This window comes from Engystomops pustulosus, chromosome 3 (genome assembly GCF_040894005.1).
Source record: "Engystomops pustulosus chromosome 3, aEngPut4.maternal, whole genome shotgun sequence".
NCBI lineage: Eukaryota > Metazoa > Chordata > Amphibia > Anura > Leptodactylidae > Engystomops > Engystomops pustulosus.
Window position 1 is genome coordinate 89,648,225 of NC_092413.1, and position 16,935 is coordinate 89,665,159.

A 16,935-nucleotide genomic window follows, 5' to 3' on the forward strand; every position below is an offset into this window, starting at 1 on the left:
CGCAGTGCAAGTGTAATATGTGACAACACCCTTAACCAACTATAGGCTTTTATGAACTGGTGGTTTAGTGTCCCATTGCGATTTGGGACATTAAACCACAAGCTCATAAAGACCTGTAGTCAGTTTAGTGTCCTAAATCACCCTGATAGGTACCCTTTAACCCTGTGGTGTCACAGTGTTTTTTTTTTTTGTTCATTTTTCTCTCTCCAGCTTCAAAAATCTATAACTTTTTCATTTTTCTGTGTACAGAACTGTGTCAGACTTTATTTTCTGCGTAACAAAATTTACTTGACGTTATTTATTATTCCATGCCATGTACTGGAAAAAATTCTAAATATGGTGAAATTGGCGAAAAAACGCATTTGCGTAACCTTCTTGTGGGCTCAGTTGTTACGACTTTCACTGCGCTCCAAAAGATATGTCTACTTTATTTTTTGGTTTGTTACAATCACTCTGATAGCAAATTTATATAGGTTTGATTTTAATACATTTTCAAAAATTAAAACAAAGTGTACAAAAAAAAATTTGCTTCGCTTTCTGATGCTAATTAATTTTTCATACTTCAGTGAAAGGAGCTTAGTGTGGTGTCATTTTTTGCTAGAAGAGCTGACTTTTCATTTCTACCAATTAGTGGACAGTGCAACTTTTTGATCACTTTTTGTTTAATTTTTTTATGTGGAAAAGTGGCGTTTTGGATGTTTGGGCACTATTTTCCATGATGGGATTTACCACCAGGAATAACTGTTTTTATATTTTGAAAGATCAGGTATTTTAGAATGCAGCGATACCTAACATGTTTGTGATTTTTACTGTTTATTTAGTTTTATATCGGTTCTAAAGAAAGGTGGAATGACTCACACAAAGCTGTCTCTTAAATGCCACCAGCGGCGATCAAGGAGATAAAACTAGCACCGATCCTGGCTACTAGTGGTGGGTGTTTGCTGCAATATGCAAATTCCTGCTGGATACACAAAAACATAGGTGGACATTTATCATAGCCCCTTGCTCCGCATGCGTATGACAAAGGCCCGGCCCTCCTGCCACTGAGGATACATCATAAGGTTTTGTCCTCGTAAAGGGAACCTGTCACCAGGAGACCCATTTTTAGCACTCCCCCAGTCCCCATGGAGCATAGTACATACACTGCCAAAGTGTTTTTGTATAAAAAATTGGTTTTACAGAAAAAAGATTTGTACCTTTCATTAGCGTCTGCTGTGTGACTAGGCAGTTGCCCAATGGGAGGGCCTGGAAAGGAGCAGTTCCCCCCACCCTTGGGAAACGTGACCTTTTCAAATATATGAATAACTCCCCACACTCGGGATTGGCTGTAGAGGAGCAGGGGGTGTTGCTTAGCCAAGTGATGGGTGTTTTCATATATTTGAAAAGGTCACATGCAGTAGCTTTTCCCCAAGGGTGGGGGGGAAACTGCTCCTTTCCAGACCCTCCCATTTGGCAACTGCCTAGTCACACAGCACATGCTAATGAAAGGTAAAATATAACATATCTTTTTTTCTGTAAAACCAATTTTTAATGCAAAAACACTTTGGCAGCGTATGTACTATGCTCTGTGGGGACTGGGGGAGTGCTAAAAATGGGTCTCCTGGTGACAGGTTCCCTTTAAACTATCCGCCATGACGCTACACTTTTGGGCAATTTCATGCCAAATTGGTGATAAAAGCCTGCAAACTTTCAATACTGAAAGCTCACATGGTCTAGCTTATATGCTAGTTTTCTGGTGTAGAAGCACTGATAAATCTCCCCCATATTCTGTATGTATGCTCTTGTCCACACATATAAACACATGTTATCCATCATACACTTAACTTTTACATTCTATGATCTGAGTGGCAGGCAGTCACTTATTCAGTTTATTGCTCAACCTTTCCTCAACTGTACTCTGCAGCTGCCAGCGGTACATGTAAGGGGACGCAACACAAGGAAGGGTTACTTCTTTCCCCAGTGCGCGGCCCCGCTCCTTTCTGCAAGATTGGCGCTGGCCACTTCTGGGGCTGCATTTAATCTGGCGGCTCCCATCATTCCCCGCCGGATCTTCAAGCCATTTCCCTGAAGAGTAAGCCCTCCTGAGTATTCTGCGTTCCTGTGTATCCTGCGTTCCTGTGTATCCTACGTTCCTGTGTATCCTGCGTTCTTGTGTATCACGGGTTCCAGTCCTGTGTGCCAATCCGTTCCTGTGTTCGTGATCCATGTGCAAGTCAGTTCCTGTGTTCCTGATCCCTGTGCCAGCTCCTGTGTTTCCTGATGTAAGTCCTAGTGTGCCTTTCTGTGCTGTTCTCCCGCTGTCACCCTGGGTACAGACTGTCTCGTGTATTACTACCTTGGCTGCTACCGCGGGCTAGTCGCACCTGTGGAACGACCTGGTGGTACCCCACCGCAGCAATACCATCCCGCCTTGCGGCTGGCTCTGGTGAGTACCAGGTGCCACTTAGACTCCAGTCCAAGGTTTCGGCTAGTACCATCTCCCGTGGTGGTCCAGAGGGTCCACAGACTCACAGCCCTGACCGTCCTTTTTTAAAGGTCGCAGATAAGGCCACGTCATTCCAGGAGGGCTCGGATGCCAAGGTACGGAACTTGACAGCGCATTCACAAACAGATGAGTCACCTTGGCGTAGGTTCAGTAGCGCTGTTTCTTCTGAGGAGGCTCATGCGGGTTCCTTAAACACTGACCGGAATTAAGCCAGGAAAGTAGTATGGGTGGCCATAACTGGATCGTTACTGTCCCACAGAGGAGTAGCCCAAGCCAGGGCCTTCCTGGAGAGGAGGCTGATGATGAAAGCCACCTTGGAGCGCTTGGTGACAAACTGAGATGGCATTAACTCTATGTGCAGCGAGCACTGTGTGATGAAACCTCTGCACAGTTTGGGATCGCCATCATATTTATCAGGCATAGATAGTCTTAGCCTAGGCTCTGGTGCCGGTGGACAATCCGGGTTGACAGGAGAAGTCGTAGGGGTAGTTGCTGGAACTGTCGCAGGAGTAGTCACAGGGGCCTGATGCTGAGGCTGAGAGTCAAGCAGCTGTGAGCGGAAGCGACTTGGCCTAAAAGTTCACTTGGGCAGCAATCTGCTGCGACTGCTGGGCGACAACACCGGAAAGTTCAGCTCATTTAATCCATTGTGAAATTTTTATTTTTGCCGTCAAAATTTATATTGTCCCAAAAAAATTGCAAATGGTTAATTCCACCTCCATTTTGTTTTTACCTCTGTAAAACACCTAAAGAGTTACCAAACTTTTTCATGTTGGTTTCTCATAGGGGAGTAGTTTCTATAATGGGGTAATTTTGTGGTTTACTATTATTAGGCCTCTCAAAGTCAGTTGAAAACTGAGCAGGTGCCTGTAAATACAGGTTTTGGTGATTTTCATAAAAACGTGAAAAAAATTGCACCCACAATTCCAAACCGCATAACAACCGAGAAAAATGAGAGGATGCATAAAATGCCATGCCAACTTAAGGTGGACATTCTGGAAATGTTAGTTATAAAGTTACTTGGGTGCAATGACTATCTGCCTGAAAAGCAAAGAGTTCACAACTTTTTAAATTTTTCTTAATTTTTTTTACAAATTTTGCATTTTTTTCATAATTAGACAAAAAACATATCATCCAAATATTTTCACTAATTTTCAGTACAATGTGTGACGAGAAAACAGTCTTCAAATTATCTGGATATGTTAAAGCATTTGAACACAGGGAATAGTAACACAGGGAAGATTGTAAAAATTGGGCTTGGTCCGAAAGCCCTAAAGTGGGTTGGTCCTTAAGGGGTTAATGCTGAATGATAAATCTGTTTTAGTCCAGTGCAGGTAAAGGGGAAGATTTACTTACCCCGTCCATCCGCGATCCAGCGGCGCGTTCTCTGCGGAGGATTCGGGTCCGGCCGGGATTCTCTAAGGCAGTTCCTCCGACGTCCAACAGGTTTCGTTGCTGCGCTGAAGTTCATCGGAATGCACTGAAGTTCACCGACCTCCGCTGGGTGCAGGTAAGCGCGTGTCGAGCTACACTTTTTTTTTAAAAATGTGGTGGTTTTTCCGAATCCTTCAGGTTTTTTTACGGGCACGGCCCCATTTTTCCAATTGTCAATCTTCAATAAGTTGTTATAGTGTCAGTTTGTACATGACATACTGTCTATCTATAAAATTTGAGTTTAGTTCACAAATGTTAATAAATAGAAAACCACTTTACATTGTTACAGTTCATAAATGCCTGTTTAATGTTTAGTTTACAAAATCCTCATCACCATCAAAATGCGTGCAGTACTGTACGTAACATCTGCTGTGTGCTATTTTAAAAGCTCTTTGGCGGTGCCTTTTACCATCAGGTGAAGGGCACCGCCATGGGGACTATCTGTGCACCAACGTACGCGAATATTTTCTTAGGGTGGTGGGAGTCTACAATTGTCTTCTCAGAAGAACTATCACAGTTCACTAAGCACATAGCACTTTGGGGAAGGTATATCGACGATGTCCTGATCCTATGGGAGGGGGATAGGGACACTTTTAAGAACTTCGTCGATTGCCTGAACACTAACCTAATAGGAATGCACTTTACCTCAGAAATACACCAGGACCATATCTGCTTTCTAGACCTTAACATCAGAATAGACGAACAGGGCTCCCTACAGACCTCAATATATAGAAAAGAGACCTCAACCAATAACCTGCTGAGCTGGAAAAGCTGGCACCCAACTCCCCTCAGAAGAGGTATCCCGGTGGGACAGTACCTCCGGGCGAGGAGGAATTGTTCAACAGATGTAGAATTCGAGAAGGAGTGTGGAGAATTGTACACACGCTTTCTAGCTAGAGGGTACCCCAAGAAGGCTCTGCACAGAGCCTATCAAAAAGCGAGAGGAACAGCCCGGGAAACCCTACTAAAAAACGAAAAAAAGCAAGAACAGCAGGGACCATTAAGATGTATAGGCACCTTCGACGGCTACTCACAGGAAGTAATAGATATCTTCCAAAAATACTGGCCGCTTCTGATGGCCGATAAAGACATCCAACCCGCCCTAACAAAACACCCATCGATAACGTATCGAAGAGGGAAGAACCTGAAAGATCTTCTGGTACATAGCCACTTTGCGGAGAAAGGCCCGTCCCCACGGACATGGCTGCCACCCCGAACAACCGGGTCCTTCCCATGTGGGGATTGTTCCCTCTGCAAATATATGTCTCGGAAAAAAGAATTTTCCAATCCAGGTAATACCCGAACCTACCAGATTAGACATTTTATTAATTGTAAAACAACAGGGGTGATATATGTGGCACAATGTAGATGTCCAAAGATGTACATAGGGAAAACAATACAGGAGCTAAGAAAAAGAATCTCCTCCCACCTCAGCACAGTAAGAACAAATAAAGATACAACTCTCTCTAAACACATGAAGTCCACACACAATGGGGACCTCGAGCAACTTCGATTTTGGGGTATTGACCACCTCAGAACAGGCATAAGAGGGGGCGACCTTGACCGAGACCTCCTCCAACTAGAAGCAAAATGGATTTATAGGCTGGGAACTCTGAGTCCGAAAGGCCTAAATGAGGGATTTACCTATGCAGCTTTCTTGTGAATGAATCTCTTTTGGAAAGGAATCTTCTCTGAATAAATCATAATAAACATGAATTTTTAGGACTAAGTACATTCCAATTTAAGAGGCACACCACTCAAAATACTAAACATGTAAGATGAGATACACCACTGTAAATATAGACCTATAAAAGGAGGCCCCCTAAAGAGATTAGAACCGTAAACTAATTACAGATATGTCACTATCTAATATCTCTATATCTTTACATTCCCTAATACCAATGGACAATCGCTAGCCAGCAGAAACTGCATGTCCATTTCAACATTCCCATGTTCCTTATGACCAACAGATAATCCCTAACCAGTAGAAATTGCATACCTACCTGGGCCCACCTTCAACCCTTGTGGGAAATAAGAAACATGGGAGATAGAGTGAAATATCACCTAAGCCCGCAGACATGCGCATAGAGAGTTGAGCTCACGAAACCCTAAGTCCACACGCACGCGCGGGGAGAGGGACCTGAGCGCACGGAGCTCTAAGTTGATGCGCATGCGCAGTGGAAATGCGGACCAAGACAAACAGACATGCGCAGGACCCCAGTCATGGAGCCCAAGCGCATGCGCACTAAGTTAAAAGTGATTAACACTAAGAAAAACTGACATGCGCAATAAATGGCCAGCCTCAGTGATGTCACATTGCGGCTTCATGCTGATTGGATAACAGGGGACACAGCCTCGACTGCCATAGGCTATCGGCTATTACAACCCCCGGCCACCTTTAGCCTTTGGAATAGAGCCCACCGATTGGATATGAGGAACGGGCCCCCTCTTATTACGTCATAATGAGAAGTTATAAAAAACAGTGATTCACGCGGTGTGCCGCATTGTAGCCCCGGCACCCCTGAGGACGCTGCTCTGTGCAGCGAAACATGTCGGGGGGGCTATATTGTTAGGATTTTAGATCAGCACGAAAGTTGTAGAGCAAAAGAGGGATGCTAGCGAAGCATAAACTACTGAATACAGTGTACAATTTACCTACCCAAATGTAGAATCTACGAAGTATATACCGGAACTTAGCAAAAGGATCTAGGGAAGGAGGACCGCACAAATCCTCGGAGCCTAAGGTCATTAGAGGGGCGATACTCGCCCTGGGGTAGGGAGGACCTATACACCCCCACAAATACACCCCCCTGAAGGCTTCCAAATAAATAAAAAAGTGGGAACATATACCTACTGAAGTATCCCTCACTAAATAGATCACAGTGAAATACTGAAACTAATCCGGAGCATATCACCATTACACTGTAATAACACTCAGATGACCTATCCCCCGATCTAGTCTAAAGATAAAAAAGAAAAAGGCTCTTTCAACTTAATCGACTGTAATTTTAATCTTAGTTTATTGGAATCGTACCCTATCTTTCCCTCATTGTGTTACCTTCTATGTTTTAAATAAATATCATTAAAAGTTACATTTTAGTGGCAACTGGGTACACACGTCCGAATTGGACGATAACTCTGCTCTATACCAAAACGTACTTAAAGTACCCAGCCGCAAGTCGGTCACAATTCACAGAACTCTATTCCTTGTATATATTACAATGGGTAAAAAAAAAAAAAAAAAAAAGGGGGGGGCTATATTGTTAGGATTTTAGATCAGCACGAAAGTTGTAGAGCAAAAGAGGGATGCTAGTGAAGCATAAACTACTGAATACAGTGTACAATTTACCTACCCAAATGTAGAATCTACGAAGTATATACCGGAACTTAGCAAAAGGATCTAGGGAAGGAGGACCGCACAAATCCTCGGAGCCTAAGGTCATTAGAGGGGCGATACTCGCCCTGGGGTAGGGAGGACCTATACACCCCCACAAATACACCCCCCTGAAGGCTTCCAAATAAATAAAAAAGTGGGAACATATACCTACTGAAGTATCCCTCACTAAATAGATCACAGTGAAATACTGAAACTAATCCGGAGCATATCACCATTACACTGTAATAACACTCAGATGACCTATCCCCCGATCTAGTCTAAAGATAAAAAAGAAAAAGGCTCTTTCAACTTAATCGACTGTAATTTTAATCTTAGTTTATTGGAATCGTACCCTATCTTTCCCTCATTGTGTTACCTTCTATGTTTTAAATAAATATCATTAAAAGTTACATTTTAGTGGCAACTGGGTACACACGTCCGAATTGGACGATAACTCTGCTCTATACCAAAACGTACTTAAAGTACCCAGCCGCAAGTCGGTCACAATTCACAGAACTCTATTCCTTGTATATACTATTTTAAAAGCAACACCTAGGTGGCGCTGTTTGGCCAAAGTAAATCTTAATAAATGAACGCAAGCAATTCTCTCATCTTTGGATACAAGTAACACTGTCAGAGCAAGTACATTACTCTATAATGTGATACCACAAATTAATTCCAGCGCTGTTTCAAGAAATTAAAGTTTCCAGGCTTTTCTTGAGGCACAGTCAGTATGAAATTTAAATAACCCTTTGTTCTAGAGATTCCTGTTGGGTATCTAGCTTAACCTGAACTCTTTAAATTACATATTGTCTAGATTTCAGTTCTTTTGTTGCTACTAAATCAGAAAAAAAGGTGATTAAACTAATTTCCTAGTTGTCTAAGCAAAAATTTGGGAAGATTAATCTGTTAGAATTAGTCACTAATATTTATCAAAGTAGATTTTGTATCTTGTCATTTTACTTTGTGTCTAAATTACCTGCAAGTTGCGGCTATAATAATCCACAAACAATGCAGTGTGATAAGATCCTAAAGAGTTAAGAGAATAGAAGCGGCACATATCTTTCTATCAGAGACAGGTTGCTCATTGTGAATTCAGCACCGGACAGCTCCCTTGCTTCCATACATGAGCAGTAGAGAGATGTCTCCAGGATGTAAGTGTAAGCCACTCATTACAGTTGGGTTGTTTCTTTTGCTCACATTCGCTTCAGACATCTGCTCAGTACTGATAAAAAGTCCCCAATGTACAAAACACAACCCAGCCTTAAAAGGAAATTTAATTGCAAACTAAAGTCACAAAGATTAAATGTAATGTCATTGTCTTTAGCATAGTACCTGGCTGCCATTGCTCGAAATATGGGTCACACTAAATAATCTGCATGTAATATTTAAATGAATTCCATTATGTTCGATTAGATGCAGATGGTTTGGTAATAATAATGTAATGCAGCATTATGACCCAGTATCAGACCGCCTGAGAGAGTGGAACAGCTGGAAAGGTAGCCATGCAGCAGCTAGGATAAGATGAACAGTACCTGCCAAACAGAACTGTATAACAGCAAAGACATGTTTATGCATTCAGTATCATCTCTTCACACGTGACCATGCTTGAGTTTGTGTGTTTTGCATGTTTGCACAATAATGGTAGTAGATAGTTCTCTGTGATTCTGCCTCATCTGGATGCACATGTTCATTCTTCGCAATTTTGCATTAAGGGCATTTGGTGTGTTGGGATCAGTTGCATTCTACTGGAATTATTTTGAAGGACATTGGATGCAGTCGGACAGCTGTATTCATGTTCATTAGTGCATGTGTGCTGAAGGCTATATTCCACCCCAACACAGTGTAAGCATAAAATGTAGCACCAGATTTATTCACTAACTTATCAGCTTTACAACAGAGGCTATTCTTAATGTAACGTCTTTCTGCATAAGCAACTCAGGCTGAAAATGATGCACAATGATGAAAGGAAGGGTAAACATATCATTAAGATTACACATATAAGACTAAAACTTTTGATTAGAAGCACAATAAGACATAGTTTTCACCTTTTTTCTTTAGTTCATGTTTGATCATTTACATAACTTTCTGTTTGTTACCTTTGTGCTGAAATTCCTTATCTCTGCTTGCTCTAATTCAAACCCTTCATTTCTTACCAGAAGAGTAAATAAGTCATAACTACGTAATGGCCTCATAGGTGCATAGACAGGAGAGCTATAAAAACTTCCCCATAATCAATGAGCAATGCGCCCTTCATCACATGCCAACACAATGGGGCATATTTATCATACGCCGGCGCTCGTGCGCCAATGTGTGATAACCCCGCTGCTGTATTTTCGCAGTGGCACACATCAAGAGGCTTCCACCTCTTGATGTATTGGGGCAGGCGGCTCTGCACCGATTAATCTACGCCAGGTGGTGCCTGACAAAAAAAACAGACGCAGACGGCAACTTTTCACATATGAACGCGGCTTTTCACATATGCCCGCGGCTTTCGCTCAGCCGGTCACTCCCTTCCCATGCCCCTTCATGCCCCACTGGCAAAATAGTCGCAAGTACTAGCAATAAGCTAGCATTTGCGATTATTTCAGGTCCTGATAAATATGCCCCAATTTCTCTTTCAATGACAGCAAGTAGGGATCTTAAAACCCTATAAATTTTGTTGACTTTCTACAATGAATAAATATGCAAAAACTAAAATCACTTTAATCATTAAAATTATCAAAACCTTTTACAGTGTCTTCACTTATTTCTGTTTTAAAGGTGTTAATATGTAGTTAGTGTATATGTGTATTAATGGTTTACATGAAGAGGCTGAAAGCTTATCCTAATCAAACCCAGATGTCTCCAGCCTAGTTAAAATGTAACAGAAAAGGTTACCCGTACAGCTCGAAATAACAGAAAAGTAACAGAAAAGGTTACCCATACAGGCTCGAAATATGAATGCAATCAAATAATGTTAACAACACATAAAGATAGAAATCTTGGTATAAAATTGAAAAACAAAGAATATAAGAAGAACCTGTAGCTTTTCATTAAGAAGTGATTAAATGTATTCTGCTCCTGCTAAAACTGCTAGAATTCCTATCATAGACATTTATGCATATACCGTATATAGGATGTGTTCCATGTGGGTCTCACCTGTATCTTCAGAAAATAGCATCCCTGACTCTATTTGTTTCTTTGGTACCAGTTTTGCATCCAGACTGGGGGTCCTGACTGGTACCATAGCCATAGCCATGTGCATCTCCAAACTTTTCGTTAGGGTTTTCTCCAGCCACTTATAGAATGTCCATAATACAAGATAAGAATACCCCTTTAAGCATATTAGTTTTTCAAGTAAAAGCCATTTTTTCTGCTTACACCCACTACATCTAGGCTTTCCATTACACACTTTGTTTACGGAGAGCATAGAAAAAACTAAAAACGGATGGTCATCTGTTCACCTTTTGTTCCCCAGACACTTTAATGGACCTTCCGTTATAGATTTGTTATAAATAGGTGAAAAAAAGATGTGTTGCTGCACTATTTCTTCAGGTATTAACAACAGAATGGTTAACAGAACCTGTTGCTGGTGTGAACATAGTCTAAATGGGAACCTATCAGGGCTATTTGAGACAATAAACCACCCACAATGCCTTATGGACCAGAATTTTTAAAATACCTGTCAGTGAAGCTGTCCATGGTAAAATGAGGTCTGGCACATGTTCACTAAATAAGGGTGGACTACTACAGCTTCACTTAACCACAGAGTAAGCATCCAGGTGTCTAAAATACCTGTCAGTGAAGCTGTCCATGGTAAAATAAGGTCTGATACATGTGCACTAAACAAGGGTGGACTACTACAGCTTCACTTAAATCCAGGTAGTGGTCCTAGGTAAATATGAACATGTGGCTGGTTTCATGTTCCAAATAGCCCTGACATTTTCCCTTTAGGTAAATAGGTGCCAGCAACAAAAATCTGTGTGCCAGCTTAATGGCAAGAATCTTGGCTGCTTTCCACGTGCAAATATTTGCATAAACTATAAAATTGTTACAAGGTTTTCTCTGTCTTTTTTTCTATTTGGACATAGCATTTTGTGCTATTAGAAGTGGCTCTATCACTATTTCTGTTCCCTGTTCTTCAGCGATCTCACTAACCTCTGACATGCCTTAATTTTACAAATTATATGCAGCTATCATCTCTCACATCTACATATTAAGTCTTAACTGGTTTACAATAAAACATGTCTCACAGTGTATAAAGAGTCATTTTGATATATGTAATAAAACTCAAAGACTGATGACTACAATCATAATAGGTCAATTTCAGCTGTATAGTGTGGAAGACAAATCACATGTCTGCATTTATTGCTGCGGGTTTATACATGCTATGGTCGCATACAGACACCCGTTTTGGAGGCCGTGATCTGGTTGCACGATTTGTGACCACAACACGGCCGCCATAGACTTCTGTGTCTTCCGGTGACTGTGCTGTGAGCACACGGTGTCTTACTGCACAGTCACGAGTCTGGCGGCCACGCCGCAAAATATAGGACGTGTCCTATATTTTGTCAGATTTGCTCAGTACTAATATAAAGATAACTTTTCTGATTTAAGTCCTATTGCACAGTAGAATCTTCCAGTAGAATATATATTGTAGTTATATGATAATTACCAGTGACTGATACACGACATGACTACTGCACGACCACCCCGCCGAATACATAAGGAGGCCGTAGCATCATGATGTATCCGCAGGGATGGGGACTTCATCTGCCAACATGTAAATGTCCTTCTCTTTTCCTAAAGCTGTATGCAAATGACATGAGGAGAGTCCAATCAGCATCTTCAACTTATTCATGACTCTTGCAAAACCATGCCTCCCAGTCCTTGATTGACAGCCCATATAATAATACTAGATTCATATGTAGTTCCTTGTGCTGCCTCTTTCTCCCCGACAGCATGTGAGAGGAGCAGAGATTAAGCCACAAAAAAAAATAAGCATCCATTCTTCATTTAGCTGTTAATGGCTTATTTTTTGCAAAATGAGGCATATGGGCTCCTGTGTACATCACAGAAGCCCCTTCTGGCTCCGTCAGCTGTCCCCGTTGACTCTCTGGCAGGGGAAGGGAGGAGCAGTGCACAAGCACCGAATTAAGAAGTGAATAATTAGCAGCCAAGAGAACTGGAAGTGGCCTATGTGATGTACACAGGAGCCCCTGAGGTTCATTCTTGTATTTTTTAAAGTCTTTTTGCACAAAAAATTGCCATTAACAGCTAAATAATGAACGGATCCTGTTTCAGGGGGCATAAGCCATTGTGTAAGTATGCTTGGGTTAAAACCACTAAATCTATGTGGTTGGTTTTCTTTAACAATGGTAAATGTATGGAATAACAAGATATGGATTAACAAGCCTGGTTTGGATTCCTTGTGAACTGCTCTTACAGGTAGTAATGTCAACATAAGTGACAGAGAACAGCTCCTCCCAGCTCTATAAGTACTGTCAGTGTATACTTACTGCCTAGTGACTAGTAGTCAGGTCTTACTAAATCCTACTGTATGGGCAGTTTGATAGTTACTAGTAGTAGCCATGTCTCTTTCATCCCCACTGTATGTATAGGTCCTTTCAGCTTTATATTTGCTAAGGTTATACAGAATTTCTACTGACTAGTGGTATCCATGTCTACTTCAGGTTTTCTGCCTGAATGGCTCCTTTAAGTGACAGATGTAATGTCGCTGCACACATGTCAGTTTCATCTCTGCTGCTAACAACTTGTGTCAGTGTTACAGACACTACTGCCACTTTCTCAGGGATTGTCACTAGCCATGTCAACCATAGCACTTCCTAAAGTGTTCATTCTGTGACAGACAAATAGAGAGGCAATCCCTAATCTACTCACACAAAACACAATTCTTTTCACTACATCAAGATGCAATCAAGTGTCTTATTATGTCTGCTTGAACATTTATGGATTTTCTACATTGATGTGTTTTAGTAGGATGGCTGTAACATGGAAATAGTGTTATAGCAACATTGTTGGAATTAATATTCAGGCAAAATTAGCAGAATTGCCATTTTGGTGATTTTAGACTAAAAATAGCATGGTAAATTTCTGGATTCCTTTTCGATTTTAACCTCTTATTTATGCATAGTGGTTTGATGTAACCTTAACAACATTGTTGAAATTACTATTGAAGCATATTACCATAATTGCCAGTTTAGTGATCTGCGATTAAACACAACAAGGTAAGTTGCTGAATTTCTCTTGGACATTTAACCTCTTATTTATGCAGTTTAGTGTGATATACTACAATACATTCAGAACAGCTTCTTTCTAATAATGCTATGTGGTGACTTCTCAGCAATATTTATCCACTAGGACACCTCCTGCTACTAATGCTAAATGTACAAAGAGTAAAGTGGAAAATATAAAATCCAGTAAAGTAGAAAATGTAAAATCCAGTGACTCATCTAAGTTTTTTTCTCCATCTAGTTTAGACAGATAGAAAGACTTCCTGAGGACATTTTGTCCCCAATGATTAATCTAAAGCCTCTGGTAAAAATCCTCTAAGCAGAAGTGAGAAATGGTGAAGTGTTTCTTCTAGTGCACACACCTCAAGCTGTGTTCCCTCCCCTATTACAGGACGAGAGCCGGCACAGTATAAGAACATTGCAGACTGGGGAAGCAGCTAGTGATCTGTCTTTGCTCTGTAGACATCTGCTGTCAGATTAATAGACAATTTTTCCCACTTTTGGAGAGTGATTTGTTTTGTGCTTCCCAGATCAGATGCAGGAGAAGAGCAGAGTTAGAGAACTGAGCAATGCATTGTAAAGAATATATTTTGAGCAATATCTGGATACAACTTTACAGCTGAAGACCTACCTGCTGCAACAGTTAGTGGAGAAGAAGCTGGCTGAGGAACAGAGTGCAAGATGATCACTGGGCAGCTCTATAACAGCACCCTGCTTCATACCAATGGGAGTCAGCTAGTGCCCAGCATACTGCCAGAAACATCTCTGCCCCATAATAGGGAGATGGCATTCTTCATAATCCGATGTGTGATTCCTTCTTTATATTTGATCATTATCATGGTAGGACTTCTGGGCAATATTACCTTGGTGAAGATTTTTATTACAAATAGTGCTATGAGAAGTGTACCCAATATTTTCATCTCTAGCCTGGCTGCTGGGGACTTGTTGCTTCTGGTGACCTGTGTGCCAGTGGATGCCTTCAGATTTTTCTTTGAGGAGTGGATGCTTGGAGAAGTCTGCTGCAAGCTTATTCCTTCCATTCAACTTACCTCAGTGGGAGTATCAGTGTTCACCCTCACTGCTCTCAGCGCAGATAGGTAAGCAGTATTGTGTTAGCTATATTTATTGTTTTGTGAAGTATCTACTCTAACCCTTTGGAAGCATTTAGAATAGTGAGAAGACTCGTGTGTTGTTGAAACTATGATATTTTTTGTCCAATGGACATTGATATTGCATTTTAAGATATACAGTATTGTAAAGTGACACACATTGTAGTTAAATAATTTCATGTCTCTATATGAAACACAATGAAATTTCTTTCTATATCTAATTACCTGGAATATACAACTTGTTAATAAAAAATAAAATTGGCCAAAGTTATTGTTACTTAACATTACTAGATATATACAGACAGTCAGTCCCTGACTTAAGGACACTGGACTTACAGACAACAATTAGTCACAAAGGGACCTCTGTTATCACTGTGACCTCTGTGGATTATCTATGGATGCTGGTAATTTACTTTACTTTATGTTGTTATGACCAACTGTAAGGTGTCTGTAATAAGGTTTTATTGTTATTCCTTGTTTCCATGACAGCCCAAATTTTTGAAAATCAAATTGTCACTTTAAGAACAAACCTTGTACTGCCTGCCTTCTAAAACGCTAACAATCAGTTGTCCCCAAGATGGCTTATACTAGGAACATAGGAAATTATGTATTAAATGGAGCGACCAGCATCACATTCATGAAAATAGCAGAGTGGCATAATAAAAAAAAATAGATTTTTACATTTTATAAGGTGTGAAAAAAGTAAAAGTTATATTTGTCTGAAAGGATGATATATTTTGTTTTGTAATATAACCAATATAAACTTGTACTTGATAGCAGGTTACCAGGGGGTGCGGGGGATCTTTCAGGGGGGCCCATTGCAGTTATAAGATTTGGAATTACTATTACATGCATACAAGGAACATGCTGAGTTTGGATTATGTGGTTTTACATGAAATAAAGAACTGTGCAATAGCTTATTAATATTTAGGCACCGTTATCTGTTTATGTTTAATAGATTTTGTTTTTGTTCCAAATATTTTGTGTCAATCTTTTGAACTTTTCCTATGGACTTAACTCCTGGACATCCAGCAGTTCATGAGAAATTAAATTTGAACACAGCATCTAAATCTGGTTCTGATGGTTGTATCTGTAACATGGGTACAAAAAGGTAAAAGGTAAGTCACTATCGAAAGTAATTAGATGAAAGGGTTATTCCAGGAAGAAGCATAATTAGTATTCAAACGTGTCATTAAAATATAAGTTAATATGTAATTAGTTGTTATTTAAAATGAGCAGAAAATGGACATACACTATAATGAAGAATTAAAACTAGTCCCGAGACTTTGTCCAAGTGTAGGAGGTGCCACATGGAAGATTGCTACTTTCTGAGCTGGTCACATGTCCACATCACATCACATGTCTTCAACTGCAGGTCATGTGATCATCACTATATTTGACTGTAGTTGGTTGCTTGCAGTGGGTTTGATGTCATGGAGGGGACAGGCCTATCACAATTCAGTGGCAGAGCGATCATCAAAGAACAGAGAAGCCTCAGATATCTCTGCAGACAGGTCATTTAATGGAGGAGAGAAGTAAAGGTGTATGAGGCAGAGGACTGGTGAAGTGTGTTGATTAGTCAAAAGTGAAGGTGTATGAGGCAGAATGGAATTGGATGTGTAGGGGGAATGGACAAAAGTGAGGTAATTTATTGGGGCTGGAGGGACAGAAAGGGGTGTATTTACATAGGGCTGCATATTAGGCGCTAGAGGGATGTAGTTACATGGCTCTGCAGCTAGAAAACTGGAGGGTCATGAGGAATTCATGTATATGGAAATGCATATTAGGAGGCTGGAGGGAGAGGAAGGATGTAGTTATATGTTAGGAGTCTGTGGGGACAGAAGGGTTCTATTTACATGGGACTGTGTTAAAAGGATTTACTAAGGGTCCGAACGCCGCACTTTCGTCAAGTTTCCCGAATATTTCCGTTTTGCCCTGAATTTTGGTGCATGCGATCTGATTTCGGCGCATTGGCGCCGGCTTGCACGCGACAGAAATTGGGAACGGGCCGTCGGACAACCCGACGGATTCGGACAAACGTGGAATTTAAAAAAAGGTTTTGTGTCGCAAGATCAAGCACTCACATGCACAGCAGCGACACATGCAGGAACTCGGACGCACGATCTTAGTGAATCGCGCCGGACTCGAATCCTCGCCGGACAACACACCACGGGATCGCGACGGGCTCAGGTAAGTAAATCTGCCCCTATATGTTGGGCAGGTGAAACTTTGCGTGTTGGTGGATTTAAAGGAATTGTCCTAGATTTGAGAAACACATCTGCTTCCTTCCATAAG

At 41.0% G+C, this 16,935-nt stretch overlaps 1 protein-coding gene across 1 annotated transcript in view; it reads left to right on the forward strand.

Annotated features, from left to right (window-relative positions):
* Positions 1-13,969: 13,969 nt before the first annotated feature.
* NMBR (neuromedin B receptor) overlaps positions 13,970-16,935 on the forward strand; it is a 212,407-nt gene continuing 209,441 nt past the window's right edge. Inside the window, exon 1 of the mRNA XM_072141378.1 lies at positions 13,970-14,628. Within this exon, the coding sequence (XP_071997479.1) occupies positions 14,213-14,628 (416 nt within the window). The 5' untranslated portion in view covers positions 13,970-14,212. The remainder of the gene's footprint in view (positions 14,629-16,935) is intronic.